Below are 21,466 nucleotides of genomic sequence, written 5' to 3' on the forward strand. Positions count from 1 at the left end.
CCCTTCAGCATAATTTGTCCTGCTGGGCTCTCGCAAATGTGAGCCTTGATAATTTTTTCAAAGACTTTGCCAAGGATGGAGGTGAGACTGACTGGCCTATAGTTGCCCGGGTCCTCCTTCCTCCCCTTTTTGAAAATGGGGACCACGTTGGCCCTTTTCCAGTCCTCCGGGACTTGGCCCGTGCACCACGAGCATTCGAATTTTCCCGCCAGTGGCTCTGCAATGATGTCGGCCAGTGCCTTCAGCACCCTCGGATGGAGCTCATCCGGGCCTGCCGACTTAAAGGCATCCAGTTCTTCCAAGTGACTCTGCACCATCTCAGGGTCTACGCATGGAAGTCTGGCGCCTTGCTGCTGCCTCTCTACAACCCCAGTGAGAGACTTGTCGTGTCCCTCGCTTAGGAACACTGAGGCAAAGAACTCGTTGAGGAGTTCAGCCTTGTCCCCCCTGTCTGTCACCAATTGTTTCTGCCCATTTAGCAGGGGTCCTATTCCTCCCTGGGTCTTCCTTTTACTCCCTATATATCTAAAAAACAATTTCTTGTTGTCTTTTACTTGGGTTGCCATCCTCAGCTCCGTGGTAGCTTTGGCCCGTCTAACTGCCTCCCTACAAGCACGAGCAGAGGAGGTATATTCGTCTTTGGTGATCTCTCCCTGTTTACACTTTTTATGTGCTCCCCTTTTGGCCCTTAGGCTGCCCTGGATTTCTGCGGTCAGCCAGGGAAGCCTCCTGGCCCCTTTCCCTCTTTTGCCTCGCTCGGGGATCGTCTTGCTTTGTGCCCGATGGATCGTTTCCTTAAGGCACAGACACCCTTCTTGGGCTGCCATCCCTTCAAAACTCCTACTCTGCAGTGCGTCCTTGACTAATCGCCTGAGTTCATTGAGATCAGCTTTCCTAAAGTCTAGCACTTTCACCCTACTAGTTACCTTACCCACTCGACGTCTTATGGTGAATTCTATTATTAGGTGATCACTGTCCCCCAGATGGCTACCAATCTGGAGGTCCCCTACCATGTCATCCCCCGTTGCCAATACCAGATCCAGTATGGCATTCCCCCTAGTGGGACCGTGTACCTCCTGTGTCAGGCAGAGGTCCTGTACACAGGTTAGAAACCTTCGTGAGCGGTGGGACTTTGCTGTCTGTGACTCCCAGGAGATGTCCGGGTAGTTTAGGTCCCCCATGACTACCGCCTCTTTAGCTTTTATGGTCTCCGAGAGTTGCCTCAGGAGCCCCGAATCTCTTTCTTCCCCTTGATGTGGGGGTCTGTAGCAGACCCCTACCACCAAATCCCTTTCTCCTTGCCCTCCATGTAGCCTAACCCACAATCCTTCTACTTACTCATCCTTGGATTCTGTCTTGATGAGGGTTGATGTATATTGCTCACTGACATAGAGCGCAACCCCTCCCCTTTTCTTCCCCACCCTGTCCTTTCTGTACAATCTATAGCCCTCAATATGTACTGCCCAGTAGTGGGATGAATCCCACCAGGTTTCTGTTAGCCCCACTAAGTCATAGGTGTTTAGTGCAAGCAGGAGCGCTAATTCATCCTGCTTGTTCCCCATGCTCCTAGCATTAGTATATAGACACTTGAGCCCTGCGACTGGTGCCTTTGCTGCCCCCCCCGCTCCAAGTCCCAAGGGGCCCATTGTTTCTTACCTTCTCGTTTCTTACCTGTGCCGTAGTGCTGGCCTCCCCATGGCTTTCAGGTTCCCAATGCTCTCTTTCTTCAGGCTGGGCTTTGTGGGTGCCACATGGTTCGGTGGCCCACAGCTTCCCCCGCCCTCATATTCCCCTCTCCCCAATGAGCCTAGTTTAAAGCCCGCCGGAGGAGATCCACCAACCTAGGCAGACATAGTGTCCATATTTAAGAAAGGGAAAAAGGATCCAGGGAACTGTAGACCAGTCAGCCTCACTTCAGTCCCTGGAAAAATCATGGAGCAGATCCTCAAAGAATCCGTTTCTAAGCACTTGAAAGAAAAAAAAGTTATTAGAAACAGTCAGTGTGGATTCACCAAGGGCAAGTCATGCCTGACCAACCTGATTGCCTTCTATGATGAGGTGACTGGCTCCGTGTATGCAGGGAGACCAGTGGATGTGGTATATCTTGATTTTAGCAAGACTTTTCATATGGTCTCCCACAACATTCTCACAGGCAAGCTAAGGAAGTACAGGCTGGATGAATGGACTGTAAAGTAGATCACTGGTGGGAGCATTAGCCTTAGGGGTTAGCAATCAATGGCTCGATGTCTAGTTGGCAGCCAGTATCAAATGGAGTGCCCCATGGTTCAGTCCTGGGGCCAGTTTTGTTCAATGTCTTCATCAGCAACCTGGAAGATGGAATGGAGTGCACCCTCAGCAAGTTTGCAGATGACACCAAGCCGGGGGGAGTGGTAAATGCACAGGATGGGAGGGCTAGGATTCAGTGTCCTAGACAAATCAAAGGATTATTCAGAAAGAAATCTCATGAGGTTCAACAAGGACAAGTGCAGAGTCCTGCACTTAGGATGGAACAATCCCATGCACCAGTACAAGCTGGGGGCTGACTGGCTTGAGAAGCAGCTCTGCAGAAAAGGACCTGGGGGTTACAGTGGACAATAAGCTGAATATGAGCCAACAGTGTGTCCTTGTTGTTAAGAAGGCTAACGACATACTGGGTTGTATTGATAGGTTTGTTGCCAGCAGGTCAAGGGAAGTGATTATTCCCCTCAGTTCAGCACTGGTGAGGCCACATTTGTAGTACTATGTTCAGTTTTGGACACCCCCTCCCCCCACCATCACCACTACAGAAAGGATGTGGACAAATTGGAGAGGGTCCAGCGGAGGGCAACTAAAATGACAAGGGGGCTGGGGGACATGATTTTTGAGGAAGGACTGAAGACACTGGGCTTATTTAGTCTAGAGACGATAAGACTGAGCGGGGATTTAATAGCAGCCTTCAAATACCTGAAGGGAGGTTCGGAAGAGGATGGAGCTAGACTTCTTCTCAGTGGTGGCAGATGATAGAACAAGGAGCAATGGTCTCAAGTTGCAGCAAGGGAAGTTTAGGTTAGATATTAGGAAGAATTTTCTCACTGGGAAGGTAGTAAAACACTGGAACAGGTGACCCAGAGAGCTGGTGGAATCTCCATCCTTGGAGGTTTTCAAAAGCTGGCTAGACAAAGCTTTGGCTGGGATGATGTAATTGGTGATGGTCCTGCTTTGAGCAGAGGGTTGGACTAGATGACCTCCTGTAGCGGGGCACTAAGGTGCCTGCTACTTGTAGAGCCAGAGTAACTACGCAGGTGCTGGTTGCTAAGGTAACCGGAGGGAACTAGTGACTCGCACCTGCCTGGTCAGCTGACCAGAAGGGCAGGGCCTGGCTCCTATATAAACCACAGGCCGGAGGCCAGGAGGCAGTTCCCTGCTGGCAGCCAAGGGGGAAGGAGCCCTGCTGGAATGAGCCAAAGAGAAGGGGCCAGACCCCAGCCCCAGAAAGGGGGCAGCATTGGAGAAGCCCCAGAGAGAGGGACTGCGTTGAGAAGCCCCAAAGAGAGGGGCAGCATTGGAGAAGCCCCAGAAAGGGGGCAGCATTGGAGAAGCCCCAGAGGGAGGGGCTGCGTTGGGAAGCCCCAGAGGGAGGGGCAGCGCCGAGAAGCCCCAGAGAGGGGGCAGCATTGAGAAGTCCCAGGGAGGGCACAGTGCCAGACAGGGCAATGGAAAGCCCAAGCGCCAGTGAAGGCACAGAGTGAGGCAGGGCCGTGGAGGGCCCAGTGAGAACAAGGGGGCTAGATTACAACAAGGCCCAGACAACAACGGCGGTACCATCGGTGAGGCATGGGCTGCGGTGTAGGGGAGGAAATGGAGCCACAGATAGCGCCCCCTGGCATCGGGGCAGAAAAAGGGCAACCTCCCGCTAATTAACATCAATCAGTCAATTAACAACAAGGCATGGCAGGCGAGAAGGTGGGCGGTTGCCCCAGGAACAGGTGTGCAGGCCACGTTTAGATTGGCCCAGAGCGGGCACCTGTTACACCTCCCGAGATCCCTTTCAGTACTAACTTTTTATGATTCTTTGATTCTTCTCACTGCCTGTCTCACAATACATGGAGTCATATGTGAACTGTGCATGCACTATGGAACAATATAGTCACAGCTTTTAATCATTGCCTGCATCCCTCTCCTCCTAGACATCAACAACTATGGGGCATTTCCCTGAAAAGGGCAGGTTGGCTTGCTGGCAACCAGAGATAAATATGATGTGAAAATAGTGAGAGCAAGCAGTAAGTGGGAGAATTTATCCTACTAGCTGCATCTGTACATGTGCTGAGGTGTTCCATGTACTGGCAATCTTCCAAATCCCAGCATTTGTCAGTTAATCCACTCATTTTTCCCCTAATGTTCAATATTATTCTGTGAAGCAGTTCTGTGAAAAGGCTCTAAGTTTAATAGCAGCTCATGCAGACTAGTTTAAGACTTTGCTTTCTGCTTTGTTTTCTACAAACCAACCAGACTCCAAAAGCATTAAATCTCTCTCATGTGCAAAGAGCTTATTTTGTTAATTTTTTGTTTCTTAATCTTTATAAGATAAATCACTGTGTGTTAAGATTTATAACTATTCATGCCAAAAGCTAATCTGCTGTTCAGTTTTAATCCAGTGCTAGGAAGAGTGTAGCCTTGCTTACACACTCTCCATTTTCTTGGGTAGTACAGTTGTTTCTGACTTAAGAGCACTTGCTTTAAGATACAAACAACTCTTCTTTAGATGGAATTAGCTGCTGGAAACAGTATGCCCAAGAAATGAATGAAAAAATTACTTATTACTATATTTATGTCATGATGCACATGCATCAGCATATGATATGAACAGAATAAATGAGAGAAAAACAATAGGCAAATAATTTAAAATATAATAATAAATTAACTGAGAAACTAAATTAACACAATAATCTTATATAAAGTACAAGAGGCAGCAGCAGTTCCAAGATGTAATTATGAATATAAGAGCATTGTTCTAGATAAGAACATCTATTAACACAATGGTTTTTAACATAGCAAGTCTACACATGTTAAAATGCAGCAACAACTCTAGATTAATTATGAGTACAAGTGGGCAAGTTACGATTGCAGGTTAAAAAATCATCGGTACCCTAAAGGTAGTTTTTTTACAATGAGATTTCTGTTTCTGTAGGTCAGTAGTTCTCAGCCTTGTTAAGCTTAAGACACTCCCGGTTAGATTTAAGGCTGCCTTTGTTAAATTTCTCTCTCAGAAAATGCCATCTCTTAGTTTTCACTTTTTTTTATAACAGAAAAATAATAGAGCAATTCTTCTGTTGCAGAAAACTCATCTGCTTAGCAGCAGGAGCAGTTCTGGGGCTCCCCCTGTACCTGGGTCAGCCAGTGGCAGAAGGGAAGCGCAACCACACCACTTCACCCTCTGGGTCTGCCTAAGCTGGGAGAATGATGGCATCATGTATTGGATAGGGAGGAATGGGCAGGGGCCAAGGGAAGAGTTGGTGTGGGACAGGAGCAGGCAGTGGAGGGGGGAGATAAGAACAGAAGAAAAACAGGAGGAGCTATGAGGGAGACAAGGAGAGTATAAGCAGTAGAACATACTCTCTTCCACATCCTGGATGAACTCATTAGTCTTTAGTCTGAACACTTCTTTGATTTTCCACCAAATGCCTGTGAAAACCATTTGCAGTTTGTGTCTCAGTCCTCCCACTTGTTTCAGGTACACATACAATTATCTACTTCCACTCTTACCTCAATTAGTAGAGGGCTCTGCAGTGTACCTAATGATCCTGCATCCTGTGAATGACTCATGAGGAGCAACAATATGGCTTTACCTAGTGACATTTTTGTTTCTTCAGTTCTTAAGTTTTTTAACAAAAATAAGCACATAAGACTATCTAAGGTTTCAAAGTCAAGCACTCAAAACTTCCTGTGTGATCTTATTTCATTTGCCTTCTTCATGTGCATTAAGATACAGTCTTTGTATGACCAGATGCTATTTTTTACTCTGATGTAGTATTGTATCTTAATAATGCTTTACCTTTCAGAATCATTATGGACTACATATGCCAATGGTGTGGTCAAACTAAGAATAGATCCATCCTGTTCACAAACTCCACTAACAGTTCATCAAATGTTCAAAGAGTCCATGGAAAAATATGGGCCTCTCAATGCTTTGGTCAGCAGAAAGAATGGAAAATGGGAAAAGATCACATTTTCAGAGTATTACAGTCTTTCTCGGAAAGCAGCTAAAAGCTTCCTGAAGGTAAGAGTAAACATATTAAAACAACAAATGCCTCAGGAGGAACAATCACTTATAAGAGGTTAAAGGCAAGGCAGGGTGGCCTTAGAGACTAACTCATTCAGAAAGGCATAAGCTTTCATAGGCAATAGCCCACTTCATCAAATGCTAGCCTAATTAATGGACTAATGAAGTTGACTGTCACGTACAAAAGCTTACACCTTTCTGAACGAATTGGTCTCTAAGGTGCCACCCTGCCCTGCTTTCTGCCTGACTTCTGCCTGACTTACCTACTTTGTGATAAATTGAATATTTATCACAGCAATTCCCATATATTATCCTGTCCAGACACAGCCTTCTTAGATTAGCAACTATACCATTCAACCACCAGAGAGAACTTTTCAGACTATTACAGAAAGGCTTTTATCCTGAAATGTCTCATTTTATTTACTTCCTTGTAAAAGAGGTACATCTGATGGTCCTAATTACCTTAATGTCCCAATATTTCTAAATTGCATAGCAACTTCAATTTCTATGATTGACCAAACCAGTAAGAAGCAGCTCAGAAATATGTAATAGATTATACTTTTTAGTTGTACACATGATAGCTATTTTTATTATTATTTTTAATGGTAGCCGATGGTACTGATAACTCTGGTTACAAAGATGTTAGGTTAAAAAAGTTACAAAGGCAGTAGGCAAGAAACCAGCTGGGAAGTTAGTTACAGCTGGTGAAACAAGGATGTTATTCACAGAGAAGGGATGCTAGAGTCCATGTAAAGTTCTTTCTGGAATCTATACCACAGATTGGTGGCATGGGCTTTAGATTTTTTTCAGGTGCTGAAATGTAATGTAGGTTAGTTTTTAAAATAGGATAAAATTTAGTACGCACTTTTCAGAAAAGTCCAAAGAAGAATAAATCCAGCAGTGTTTGGCACAGGTAGCATCAGGTTGGCTGTGTATAATACCAGGGAAAGTTGCTTTAGTACCTCCCTTCCATTCTGTTCTTTCAGGGCCAAAGGGGAGGGTGGAGAGTGGACATGGAACTTTTTCTCTTTGAAGGCCCTTACATAGAGACAGGGCACAACCTCAGACATTTTGCTCTTGAGCATAAAGAGAACTCAATTTTACCATCCTTGAGAATACAAATAAAAACATCAGTGAGGGCTTTAATTCCAATGCCAGGTCTTCCCAAATCTGTGCCAGCCCAATGGGTAGGTTGAGTGAGCAGAGGGAACATATTGCATCATTCCAAAGAAACTGTTCAGGGAACACACTTCACTCTGTTCCTCAGAGATCCTGAAGTACAATTCTTTCAAGAACAGTATCAGGCCTATGTAACACTGTCACCATCCTCCCTCAGGGCAACATACAAAATCCAGGTAAATCTGATCCCAAGGAAAAAGAAATATATAAGGATTTGGGAAACATTATAAGTAAGAGATGATCTAATATTAATTGTACTTCTAGTTCATGTTACAAAATCCTATTTTTCAATATTTTTTTCCTAGAATCATATAAAATTAGGATTGGAAGGAACCTCAGGAGTTCATCTAGTCCAACCCCCTGCTCAAAGCAGGACCATTCCCAACTAGATCATCCCAGCCAAAGCTTTTCAAGCTGGGCATTAAAAACCTCCAAGGATAGAGATTCCACCACCTCTTTAGGTAACCATTCCTGTGCTTCACAGTCCTCCTAGTGAGAGAGTTTTTCCTAATATCCAACCTAAATGTTGGATTTGAACAAATGTTTTTGTTCAGATCTTCCAAGGAACAAGGTTGAGCAAATGGGTAAGGAGTTCAGGGGTATGGGAACTGCAGACATTGTTTTCACTGGTATTGTGTACATGTTCTATTATATTTTACAAAGGTGCCTAGAACTATGGGCAGGCACTTTTAAAATTTGTAGATAATGAAAAGATCAAATTTTTCCTCTGCATATATTTGGGTGTGTGGGGGGTGCATGTGCATGTGTACAGGTGCACTGAATCTTTCTGTCCCATATGCTTGCATTAACTATCCCAGTGTTTACTGTTTCATTTTAAGCTTGGTCTTGAACGATTCCACAGTGTAGCAATTCTTGGATTTAACTCTTCAGAATGGTTCATTTCAGCAGTTGGAGCTGTTTTTGCTGGGTAAGTTTTGGACTTGTTCTGGGTTTAGGAATGAATGTGTCCCAAGGCAATGTTTGATTCTATGGTGTGACTACAAGGATAGAAACATTGTGGATTACAGTGCCCAAAGGTCTGAGTTAGTGGCCCCAAAAGTTGTCTTACAGTATTGCCTCATTTTGAAATGTAACCATGATGTAAATTATTCTAGATCCTATTGTGTAGACAGTCACATCATGGAGCTCTATTTCTTTCTCCCTATACTGTGTAAAGTAACCCAAAACCTGACCAATTGAACTTATTTAATATAGGTTCAATTATGGTAGTCACACAGAACATTTAGCATAGTACAGTCTCTCATCGCTGGTCCTAGAGAGATGGGGACCAGAGCCTACCGCTTTTGTCAGCGCAGTGGAACCCGCTCATATGCTGGTTTTGGCTTGATGCCACAGCAGAATATGACATGGCTGAAATGACAAAGGAAGCACAGACAAACCTACATTTATCTTCTCTGGTGTCTGTCTGTATAATCCCAATAACTGATGTTTTTCAACTTAGTTTCTCTTGGATTGTGCCTACATCAGTAAAATTCAGACAGACATTTCACCTTCAGTGGAGCCCTATCAATAGCAGAAAGTAGCAGAGGCTGTAGTATAAAGAGGATGTAACCCTCTTTACTGCATGGTCTAACCATACTGTCAATTATGTGGTAGGTAAAATATTGAGCTTTCCACCATTGCCTCTGCCATTGTTGCATCAATGTTTTTAATTTAGGCAAATTGGACACCTCAGACAGCCACACTGCCAGTGATGGTGCTGTTTTTTTTGCTAAGTGCTGCATTCTACTTGGCTGTTGATATTCATGTGTAAAATACCAAAGTAAATAAATAAATAACATCTAACAGCCATGACTGCGCTACACCACTGTGCTCACAAGTGGTTTTCATACAGTCTCCAATTTCTCCTCCCTTTTGAACATGTATAGTATCAAGGGTAAAGTGCATCACATGCTTAGTATTTCCTCGCTTACCCCCCAAGTTTGCTTTGTTACAGAGGAATTGTCACAGGAATTTATACGACTAACTCACCAGAGGCTTGTCACCACATTTCTCATGACAGCAAAGCCAATATCATTGTGGTAGACAGTCAAAAACAACTGGACAAAATAATGCAGGTATGAAGAGGTTGCTATTGTAACTTGTGTTGTAGTTCCACATAAAAACATAAGAATTGCCATTTACTGGAACAGACCATAATCTGTCTTGCCCAGTATCCTGTGTCGTACAGTGTCAGAGTGGAGGCAGAAAGGGAGAATGAACAGGGTATGACCAGAGTTTTTCCCTCATTCCTCTCCCACTTGCAGCCTCCAGCATTTATGGTCTAGGAAGCTCTGAATTAGAGGATGTACCCCTAACTCTCATATTCAGTAGCTACTGATAAACCTTTCCTCCAAGAATTTGTCTAGTCCCTTTTTGAACCTGGCTAAACTGTCAGCTGTCCCAACATCTTGTGGCAGTGAGTTCACATGCTATGTGAAAAAACTTTCTTTTCAGTTTTAAACTTACTACCTACCAGTTTAATTTTACAACCCATAGTTCTTGTATTGTGAGAGATTAGTAAATAATACATCTCTATTTCTCCTTGCCATTTAGTATTTTGTAACACCTTACTTCCCTCCTCAAGCATCTCTTTTCTAAACTGAATATGAGCCTAGACTCTTTAGTCACTCCTTATTTGGAAACCCTTCCATATGGCAGGGCTAGTTATTGCTGTTGCCTTTCTCTGAACTTGCTCTAGTTCTTCTGTATGAGTGGAGGGGGGACGGGACAAAATACAACCTGTGGGCCAAGTCCATCCGAACAAGCAATTGGATCTGGCCTGCAGGCAGGCACCCACCAATTAACTGGATCTCGCCTGTGACTGCTCCCGCAGTACTCTGCATGTGGCCAAGTCCCACCCATTCCTACCCAGGGCACCTGTGCTGTACTCCAGCCCATGCCTCCCAGCCCCAGCCAGCATTCATAGCTTCCTGGTGGGACTGCTCCTGGTATGACTGCAGCCACTTGGGTCTTGCTCAGCTCTCCCTACCTCCAGTCGTTTCTCCTCCTTATGTCCCTACTGTGCTGCTCTGGGCAGGGGAGGGAGCTTCAGCCAGACTACTCCTAACCCAGTGCATAGGGTTCCAGCTCCTGGCCTCTTTCTACCCACTAGGCCACCCAGTGAGATGAGCAAGCAGCCACCTGTGGGCGGACTGGGTGGAAGGCAGATCTGGAGCCTCGTGAGCTGAGGCAGGAGCTGCCTGGATGCAGCTTCCCCCAACCCAGAGTGGTGCAGCAGGGTCACGAGGAAGAGGAGGAGCTGCTGGAGGCAGGGGGAGCCACGCAGCACCCGAGCACCCGAGCACCTGCAGCTACACCAGGAGAAGCCCTGCCAGGAAGCTGTGCATGCTGGCCAGAACCAGGGTCAGGACTGACAGGCATGGGTGAGACCGTGGCATGGGCTGGGTTTGGCTCCATGTAGAGAGCCACGGAGGCAGCTTCAGGATGGACGGGGGGAGTGCGGACTGTACCTGGACTGCCCAGGCGAGCTCTGCTGCACACTCCTCCTGCCCCCGGACAGTCCCTCAAATCCACCCCCCCATCTCCCCACACACGCACCCTCTCCTCACTCCTCCCCCCACACACACACAATATACAAGAGTAAAAATTTATTTTGAGCTATTATGCAATCACCTCTATATACTCTACTCAAAATGCATAAATCAGGACAAAAAAAATGTTTTGAAATAAAATTAAAATCTGTTATCTGTTTGATTTTTAGTATGTTTTGTTCATTATCTGTAATTTATTAGAATGTTATCTTCTAAAAGATTTTAAAAGTGTGTGGCTCTCAGCAGTTCACTAAAACTTGTTAAGTGGCCCTCCAGCAAAAATAATTGCCCATCTCTGTTCTGTATCCTTTGAGCATTTATCAGAGGCACTGACAGCTTGTCTATGCTTTGGAGGACAAAAATATTAAATGTATTGTTGTATTGAGGCAATTTAGAATTTCTCATTAGAGCAGGGAAAGAACAAAGATTTTGTCCTGAATAACAAACATTTATGGGCATTTGTACATGACACGGGGGTTTAATTCTCCCTAAATTGAAGTGGTGGTTTTTTAAAAACACCGCTTCAATTTAGGGCAAAGTAAACCTTTGTGTCAAGTACACCTATGTCCGCCTGATCCTTACCTGCCTCTCCAGCAGCGGGGAGAGGAGAACGAGCTGCTGGCAGAGCAGTCCCTGAGCTGCGGGGTGGGGGGACTAATGCTTCCCTTTGCAGCAGAGGTGGCCCCCCCCAACCCCAGGCGGCACCTGCCCACAGGCATCCAGCTCGGGCAGTGCTGGGGGGTACTGCAGCCACAGAGGGAAGCACCAGGCCCTCGTGCAGCTCAGGCAGGTAGGCAGGCTCGCTGCTTTTTTTTTTTCCTTCTGTGGAGCCTGTCTTCCCGGGCTGCTGGCAGGCTGCCTGCATGGGCTGCCTGCACAGCCCCTGAGCCGCACGGAGCCCAGTGCTTCCCTCCGCAGCTGTAAGATAGAAAACTAAAACTTCTTGGAGGTGTTTTACTTTGCAGCACCCCAAAGTCATTTGCTGTGTCCCAGAGTCATTTAAGGGGCATTACACCACCAAATGTGCTACAGCAGCTGGAATTAATGCGCAATATGCTGCCGAATGTGCAAACAGCAATGTCATTAAAGTGGTGCAAAAGGCATTTAACCCACTTTAAACCTGCTTTAAAGTGTCATCTAAAACACCCTACAACATTAGCTACTCAAGAACCTGAATCATTGTTGCAAGTAGGGTGCCTGTGACAGTGGGTTGTGTAGTTCGGATTTTATCTGGTAGAGAACATACCATTCATTACCGAGTTATATGATAAATAATTATCTTCTGATGACTATAGCATCACGCCCTAATTCTGTTTCTGATGTCTTTTCTCTGAAAATGGTTAAGAGGGTACAAATTAATTTCAATTCCAATTTCACTAAATTGCTAATAAAGATGACTAGTGACAGACATGATGAGCCTTCATCATGAGCTGACCTACTTCACGTGACTTGGGTTTGGGTTTCAGGGAGTACAGTGAAACCCTCTTATAATGAAATTAATACTTCACAATACAACTTTGCTATCATTAGAGATTCTCTGAAATCACACCCTGCTTATCGTAGGAAAATAAAACGGGCTTTTCATTCAATCTGAAATGAATATATAATAATTGCAGCTCATCACAGAAAAGGTTATCAAAGCTTTTTTTAAATATATACATTAGGTATGTCTTTCCTGCACTCATGAAATATAATTTATCTTTATCGGTTGTGATATCTCGTACTGTAATATTTTCTTTTGGCTAGAATGTGTTTACCACAATTCATGTAGCAGAGTAGATTATATGGTTCTGGTTAATAGCTACAGTGTAGATAACACCCAAGCAAGCAAGAACTGAGTGATTTAGAGCCTTTTAGTTTTAGCTGTTAGCTTTTTCAAGAGGAAACTGTGACTCAAATTGTTTTTAAAACTGTAGGTGTATTATTTTAATAATTTAAATTATAAATGTAATAGTGTTACATTTTAGTTTTCCATGAAGAAGTAGTGACACAAATTGTTTTTAAAACTGTAGGCTTATTATCTTAGTAATATACATATGATGGTTAGCATGGACGTACTAAGTGATTGCTGTTTATACTGGTCTCACCAGTTCGGTCAACCATAGTTCAAGTCAAAAGCATAGAGGGAACTATGGTGGGTAGGCCACTGAGAAGCAATTCAATGTTCTAACAAGTAAAAGCAAAATATGAAGAAGGGAAGTGAAAGAAGCAGTTATTAGCATCTGAAACTGTAACCTTACATTACTACAGACCAAATGCTAGACAAACATTCAAGTAATGCATGTAATGCTTGTCTGCTTCTCAGAAATTGTCAAATGGCCTTTTTTAAAAGTAAATACATTGTGTACACTTATGTATTGCATAATATATCTTAAATATAATAAAGTAGGAATTTAGGCAGAATATTTTCTGTAACAGCTTAATGAAAGTTTGGTTGAGGCCTGGTCCTTTTAGAGGTCATTGCCATCTGTGTGACAAACACCGTTGTGTGACAAACACTTGCAATCAGCTCGTATCCTGTCCACAAAGCACTGCTCTCACTGGATGTAATGTAAAGGAAAAAGGTGTTTAAAGTGATCAGGAACTTATTTTGCACCTTTGTCTAATGCAGTCTGGTTTGTCCAATGCAGTCTGGTTGTGATAATGTCCAGATCTGAAGCCTATTTCTTTTCCCAGGTTTTTTCCTGAGAGGTTAGGTTGACTTCAGTATGGATGGGTGTAAAGATGAGGATCTTGCAGGAAGCTCAAAGGTTTCTTTGTAGACCTCTGTCTAACTCAGTATTTTGGAAGATTTTGTTTGATCTTTTTCTTTAAATAATAAATGCATAATAAATTATATATATATTTTTAATCCAACAGATCTGGAATCATTTGCCACACTTGAAAGCTGTTGTGCAATACAAAGAATCTTTGCCAGAAAAACATCCCAATTTATATACAGTATGTGAATCCTAGAACAGTTATAATTCATAACGCTTAATTTGTTATATACATTAATTTTATTTATTTATGAATTTCATCTATGTTTTTTCTGTTTGCTGGCAGATAAAAATGTTCTCAGGTGTGTGCACTCTTCAAAATACTTCAGAATAATTTTTAATTGATTTAATTTACCCTGTGACTTGCTAATTGATACTTGATATTTGAAATTAGAGCTGCATTGTTTAGCATGTGTATTGTTTCTCTTACTTGACTGAATTAACTTACCAGGCTTCTGGTGAGAATACATACTTATCGGACAGGGTTGTTGGTTATATCTGTGCTGGTCTAAGGACATCGGCAGGCAAGGTTCTTTGGGTAGATGTGATATCTTTTATTAGACCAACTGAATAGTTGGAAAAAAATTATTTGCAACCTTTCGAGTACAAACACCCTTCTTTAGGCATTGGAAGACTCTGCTGTTGTCCTGTTGTTGTTCTGTTGTTCTGAGTTCTCCAAGGTTGTTCTGAGTCCACCCCTCCATCAGGCTATCTGTTGAATACTCCAACACCAACATTTATTTTTGGACACCATAATCAATATCCAAAATGGTAAAATACAAACCACCATATACAAGTGTGGAGAACTAAAGACTGCTTACCCAGGGTGGTCCCCTGCCCAAGAGCATGTGCCCAACTGGAGCAGCATAACCACGCTACAGCGGGAGCTCCTGATCTGCCCCAGCTCGAGGTGAGACAAATTGGTGCAATTAGGCGGCCGGGTCTATTTCCAGGACAGAGTGGGGAACTGGAGGGGAGAGGAGGAGTGAACGGCAAAGACAACACGGGCAGGTAGGGCTGTAGCTACCCACTGCCCGAGACTGAAGTCCCCGAGAATGGGGCAAGAGACCGATATGGTCTTTTGAGCTCGGAGGAGCTCTTACAAAAAAAACACCCCACACCCAGGAAAGGAGGGAGAAGGAGAGACATACTCTCTGTGGCAGAAATGCCACCGTCTGTGCCCCTCTCCAGAGATCTGTCTCTGCCAGCATGAGGGGCTGGTGTTGAATCCCTCAGGGCGGGGATCTCCCTCCCTTGTCTACATGACAAAAGCCTGGTGCCTGGGAGGCGGATGCTCTGGTCACCTGGGGGGGGGGAAGCCCAGCCCAGCCCAGCCCAGCCCAGGCCAGGCCCGGCCCAGGTAGCCAGTGGTGCTTTTTTAGATTGGTTGGCTTGTGGCCAGCACTGGCAGCTTCGATTGGACTGGGCTGCTGAGGTCAGAGAGGTTATTTAAAGGCCCGGGCCAGGAAGAAGGGGAGCCATTACCCATGCGGTCATCTAGGTGAATCTGAAACAGGCTCTCTCTTCATAACCTCATGCTCAAAGAGTGACCTGCCTCCAGAGGAAACTCCAACCACCTCTGGATGATGTGTGTGAGTAAGCTACATGAGATCAGACTAGATATTTAGCTTACAGTAACTCAGATGCGTGTTTAAACGGCTACCTCAGTCATTCTAGTTTGCTCTATGGAATTCCTCTAATATTGCTCTACCTTTTACCCTGTTTTCACCCTACCCCCTGTAATCAATAAAGTTCTCCTTTGTGACCGGTCTGGGAGACTTATTGAGGGGTGGGTCTAAATTATGCCTAGGAGGTCCCTTAGGTCTGTGGACTAAGGGAGGCTTCCCTAATAAGCCCCTGACTTGGGGAAGTGCCCCAAGTGCTGGTATTGGGTCTAGTACCCATTGGATGATCAGGCCTGTGTTTTCCAAGGTGCGCAGAGCCAGAAGTGAGTCCAGAGCCTTGGATGGTGGCAGTGGGAACCCCAGTTAGTGGGTGTGCTCCAGGGGAGGGGTGGACCAGACGTGAGGCACCCCAGGGAGGGCACTCGGAGCCTGGAAGGTGGTTGGGCGCAGTGAGGTGGGCGGCTCAACTCAGGAGCGCCCCCTACTGGCTCGCCACACTCTCTTTACTGGGGTTTTTTTGTGTTAATTGGCTGCTGCAGGTAGTCAATTAAGCCGGCTCGGCAGCAGTTATGAATGGAAGGAGGAAATCCCTCCGCTCACTCACAACTCCAGCACCCAAGTGTTCGGGTTGAACCCAAGTCAAGGGGAGAGGGTGTCCTGAGCCCTTTTTGTGGTGAGGTGGGCTTCACTCAGGCCAGCTGTCACCGGCCTCCCACCTGCCTCTGGGCTGCCGCCCACTTGTCTCGCCCACCATGCCTTGTTGGTAATTTATGCATAGATGTTAATAAGCAGGAGACTGCCCATTTCTTGCTCCGATGCCAGGGGGCCCTATCTGCAGTTCCAGTCCTCCCCTACACTGCAGCCCTAGCCTTGCAGATGGCATCCAGATGTTAACAAGCACCCCTGCCCCACACTGGGCTCCAGAATCATCCTGGCAGGACCCTCTTGGGCATGGTCCCCAACTTGAGACCTTCGGCCATACACAGGCCCTGGCCTCACCTCAAAGGCCAGTCGGGGTCCCAGGCCCATGACCCTGGGTGCCCCTCGTGGTGGGCACCTGGCCCTTTTGACCTTCTCGGTCCTGGCCCCAGCATGGGCCAGTCGAGGGGGCACTCTACCTCCAGCCTCACTAATCCCACACTCTCTCTGGGTCCCCCTTCCTGGATATGGGGAGCTGGGGTACCTCACACCACAACTGGTGCCCCAGGGTCTCACAGGGGACTCTCACTCCCCCCCGGGGCAGCAGGCAGTGGTGCTACTATAGATGTTACATTTTGACCCACACTCTGCCTCCCAGCAGTGGAGGACTTACCGGGGTCAGGACTTGCCTGTCTTGCACTGGGGCTGAGCCCCCATTCACTCGGCCTCTGGTCCAAACCTTAGCCTCAGGCATCTGAAGACTTACCTGGGCCTACTCCTTGCTTGGGGCTCCACATTGCCCCCCTCTCTTGAAGCTCCAACACTCTGCCCCTCACTTGGGGCTAGCACACCACCCTTCACCTGGGGCTACTGATCTTGACCCCCTTTCCTGGGGCTACCCCCTCACTGGGGTTCCACAACTCGGTCCCCTTCACTGGAGCTCGGCGGGGGGGAGGTTTGCTCCCGGGTGGGCTCAGGTGGCCATAGCCATGCCTGGCCCCAACTCTCCCTCTCAGGGCCTCGCACCCCCGCAGGGCTCAGGCAGCCTCGGCTGTACCTGGCCCCACTCTCCCCCTTGGGGTCTCACACCCCCACAGGGTTCAAGTGGCCATAGCCGGGCCTGGCCCCCACTCTCCTCGTTGGGGCTTGCACCCCCACAACTACCTCCGATGGAACACAAACCCACCCAAAGATGAGGGCTAGGGTTAAGGCGCCCCTACCCGCGTTTCACTGGGGTGGTAACTGGCCTGGCATTTCCTGGGGGCTCCTGCGCCACTGGGAGCCCCACCAGGCCACCCACTCCTGGCAGGTACAGTTTTAGGTCATGCCCAGGACCAGGAGTCTCCTATCCATCCCCTACAGCTCCTGCCCTTACCTCCAGATGATACCAGCAGCCCTGCAGCCAGGTGATCTTGTTGCTTGGCCTGCAGCAGCAAAACTGCCCTGTTTATATGGGCAGCCCCAGGTTCAAAATGGCTGCCCTAATCAGGCACCTGGCGGCTGCCAGCATCAAGCCCTTAAAGGGCCAGGCACCTACGCTGCCATGCCACACTTTTCCAGAAGAAAAGTGCTTGGCATTAGAAAGGAAGAGAGAGATGTTTTTCCTTTCATCTATTTCGTGGTGTTAATTGATCGCCGCAGACAGCCAATTAATCCAGTGCGGCAGCAGTCACGAAAGCAGGAAAAAAAGAAAAGAAAGAGGCCACACTCACCCTCAATGTTGGCAGCTAAATGCCCGGGGTGAAGACAGGAGAGGAGAAAGGGCTGTTGTGAGTCCCGGTAGTCAGGAAGGGAATTTGGCATGGATGGCAAGTTTATTTTTCTTTTCTTTTTTTTCTGCCGGAACTGGCCCTGGCGATGCGAACCAGGTGCTAGTCGTTGTTGGATTGGGGAGTTACTACCCCTCCCCCCTTTATTTGAACCATCAAAGTCATGGCAGGCGAGATGAGAGCGAGAATGAGAGAGGACTAACCCAACTACACTGGCTCAGGTCAACACATACCGGAGGAGAACTGGTGAATGTCAGCTGGGCACAGAGGCGTGCGCCCATCTTTGGTGATAACCCAACAGCAAGAAATGCACAGATCAACATACATATCTTCACAGAACCAGCAATCACCTTAAATGCACCAAAAAAGCTGTAATTTACAGCCAAGCTCTCCAATACCACCAAACTTGCACTGAAGAGAATACCTGTGATCATCATCTCACAAATCTCAAAAGGGCTTTCACTCAGCAAGGACACTCCTTCAGTAAGATAGATTGCACTTTTGAAAGAGCCACATGGATACCATGGGAAGAATTGCTGCACTACAAAAAGAAAATTCCCACGAATTGCACACCATTAGTTATGACATACCATTCTTCCCCGGAACCTATACATAAAATCCTCAAACAGTTGCAACCCATACTAGAAGAAGACCTAGTTCTTAAAGAGATCTTTCCAGAATCACCCATCCTAGCCTTTAAACAAGCACCAAACCTCGCTAACTTCATCGCCAGAAGCAAACTCCCTATGACCCAAAACCCACCAAATTGATCCAGACCATGCCAGGACAAGAAATGTAAAACCTGCTAAAACATCTCCACCACTCCTACCATACCTACACCCCACAAAAGAACCAACATCATTCCTGGATCTTACACCTGCACCTCAGGAAATGTAATATATCTCATCCAGTGCACCAAATGCCCTGATGGAAAAAATGTAGGAGAAACCAAACAACAACTGCATACCAGAATGAATGCATACTGAAAATCCATCAAAGACAAAAATATCCAATCACCTGTGGATGCACACTTCTCACAAGACAATCACTCCCTTTCCAATCTCTCAGTTCTAATCCTCAAAGGGAATTTACAAAGTACCTTTCACAGATGAGTCTACAAACTTCACTTCATAAATCTACTGGATATAAAAAATCATGGACTTAATTATAGACATTGAATTTATGATACATTATAACCTGCCTGACTTCTGATTCACCAGGTACCTCCCTGATGCTGACCATTTGTATTCCTTCACACATTTTCCCCGCCTTCCCTTGCTCTACAACCAATCTCTACCCATTGTCTTCCAAAGTTCCACTCATTTACATTTTCACAGACTTCTTGTCACACTTTTAGCTTCTTTTCTACTTTGGAGAACTCAGAACAACAGCAGAATTTCCCAGTGCTTGAAGAATGGTGTTTGAGCCCGAAAGCTTGCAAAGAACCTTTTTCCAACTATTTAATTGGTCTAATAAAAGATACCACATCTACCCAAAGAACCTTGCCTACTTATGTATTCGTAAGTTATTTGCCTGGCTCTTCTGAATACTGAATTGAAGTCAGTTATATTGGATCCGGGATCTAAAAATTGCCTATGTTCTCTTATAGTCTACAGCCAATATTTGATGTCCTAAGAAAACTCCACTTTTGCTAATCCGTGTTTGTCATAAATATTTTTATTGAAAGGTAACAGTTGAAGTTAAGTAGTTCTAAATGTATAAAGAATAAAACATCACTTCTAGCTTCTTGGGGTCTTTCTTAGATCTTGAAATATTTTGATAGCAGAATAAGGGAAAAAGCCGGGATCAGACTTACTGCCTGTTTTAGACTCCAAATTTAAGTGATGGAGAGGGAGGGGAAAAACAGGATTTCAGAGAATGTGATCTGAGTAAAAGAGTTTTCTCTCAATTTCCTTTTATAACCTCATTGAAGACTATTTTCTAGTATCAACATCAAAATAAACCTGTTGTTAGAAACTGACTGTGAAACAAGAATGGAATTTCCTTGCCCGATTTAATTATTCACATTGAATGAATTGCAAAAAGAATATGCAGTATAAACTATGAACTGTAGAGGAATGTTTTATACTTTCAGTTTTGATAATATAGCAATTGAACAGAAGCAAGGCAAAATTGTTAAATGTGTTTAAAATATTTAAAATTTCTTCTCTCTGAAATAGGAAGCATCTAATAATGCAAAGTCATATATTTTTAAAAATGTGCTATACATAATGTGGTACAATAACAGATAAAATGCCATTTGTGATATGTAGAAGAGCTTAGATAAACTAAACATCACTTATTGAATAACTGCGAGTGGTAAAGATAAATTGATGCAGAATATTCAGCTGGTAAATTGTAAGTGCCTGAAAACTTTAGGCAATCAGGACTCGTAGTAGAGATATCTTTTATTAGACCAACAAGACTTTTGCAAAAAAAAATTCTTTAATTACAAACTTTCAGACACAAACACCCTTCATCAGGCAATGGAGAAAAGATTGTAGAAGTTCTCTTGGGTAGCAATGAAAGCCCATATTTCACAGGATTTCACAGATGAGTCAATAGATGGAAAACTTCTCTGGGCAGTCAGTTCATAGCTGGTATGGAGCCTCTCACCACCTGTGAGGATGTATGATGATGCAAATTACTTTGAAACAAAAGGCAGGAGCAGGATCTCAACTTTCAGATGGTCACAGTTGTTTCCTGTTTGGGAAAATAGGAAGATTTCATTTAAAAAATGGGCTAAAATTCTATATCTTCCATGTGTCAGGTATCCAGGTTGTAGCCATATTGGTCAAGACCAATACGATTATGTAAGTTCCCGTGGCATTCATATGTGTGCCTAGCTCTTAGGGACCTCTCAGGTTTTGCCATTTTGTTGGAATCTGGATGGTTCGGTGCTGGAGTATACGTCTCAGAAGGCCTTCAGGGTGGTACTCACCAGCTACGTCTTTGATGGAAAAATCATTTATTATTGGGAGTAAGATGTTATGTCCCACCTTCCCCGAGGCTTCTGTAACCAGGATAGTCTGGTTTCCCAATTCAGGGCATTGCCTCCCCTACATTCTGCCTTACACCAACCTTAAGGTCTTATCTTTTGTTCACTCTAAGGTGAGCTCCAGCAATGTTTTATCTGGTCTTGGTTAGTTTTTTTGGCTTTAAAGGAAAAAATAGGGTATGGACCTCACTTTGGTCTGGGTTCCCTGTCATAGCAAAGACTTGCTAGTAGTCTCAGCTACCACTGGGTTTACCTTATTACAAGTGATGTCCTTGCTCCTCTGTTATGTTTATCTTGGTCCGGACTCTCGGCTCTCTGTTCCCTTTGCAGGATCTCTGGCCATCCACTCCTGTCCAGAGGTGTCCAGTACCCACACCTCTTCTTTATGTAAGTCCTTTAGGTCTTGTGGGCTTTTCCGTTCTTTGTGTGCCCCCTCCTGGGGCAGCCATTGCTGCTCCTCTCTGGAGCTTCCTCCTCCCCGGGGCTTTCCTGGCCCCACTGGAAGCCTCACTTCTGGTCTCCTCCTCTTGTGCTTATTATCCCTTTAGTGTTTATTATAAAGAAAATGAACAGAGATAGGAGGCATGGTGTGTGCCAGATTGCTTTATTTTATATATTCCCTTTATCTTCCCCCTTGGATCATCATACAGTAGTGCAATTCAAATGATCAGGCTCCCAGCGGAG

At 45.2% G+C, this 21,466-nt stretch overlaps 1 protein-coding gene across 1 annotated transcript in view; it reads left to right on the forward strand.

The window, feature by feature from the left end:
- Nucleotides 1–21,466, forward strand: part of ACSBG1 (acyl-CoA synthetase bubblegum family member 1) — an 84,607-nt gene that overhangs the window by 33,659 nt on the left and 29,482 nt on the right. The window contains exons 3-6 of the mRNA XM_014605949.3: nucleotides 6,039–6,256; nucleotides 8,278–8,366; nucleotides 9,396–9,516; nucleotides 13,852–13,932. Coding sequence (XP_014461435.1) covers nucleotides 6,039–6,256; nucleotides 8,278–8,366; nucleotides 9,396–9,516; nucleotides 13,852–13,932 — 509 coding nt within the window. The remainder of the gene's footprint in view (nucleotides 1–6,038; nucleotides 6,257–8,277; nucleotides 8,367–9,395; nucleotides 9,517–13,851; nucleotides 13,933–21,466) is intronic.

Source organism: Alligator mississippiensis, chromosome 11 (genome assembly GCF_030867095.1).
Source record: "Alligator mississippiensis isolate rAllMis1 chromosome 11, rAllMis1, whole genome shotgun sequence".
In the NCBI taxonomy this organism is placed as follows: Eukaryota; Metazoa; Chordata; order Crocodylia; family Alligatoridae; genus Alligator; species Alligator mississippiensis.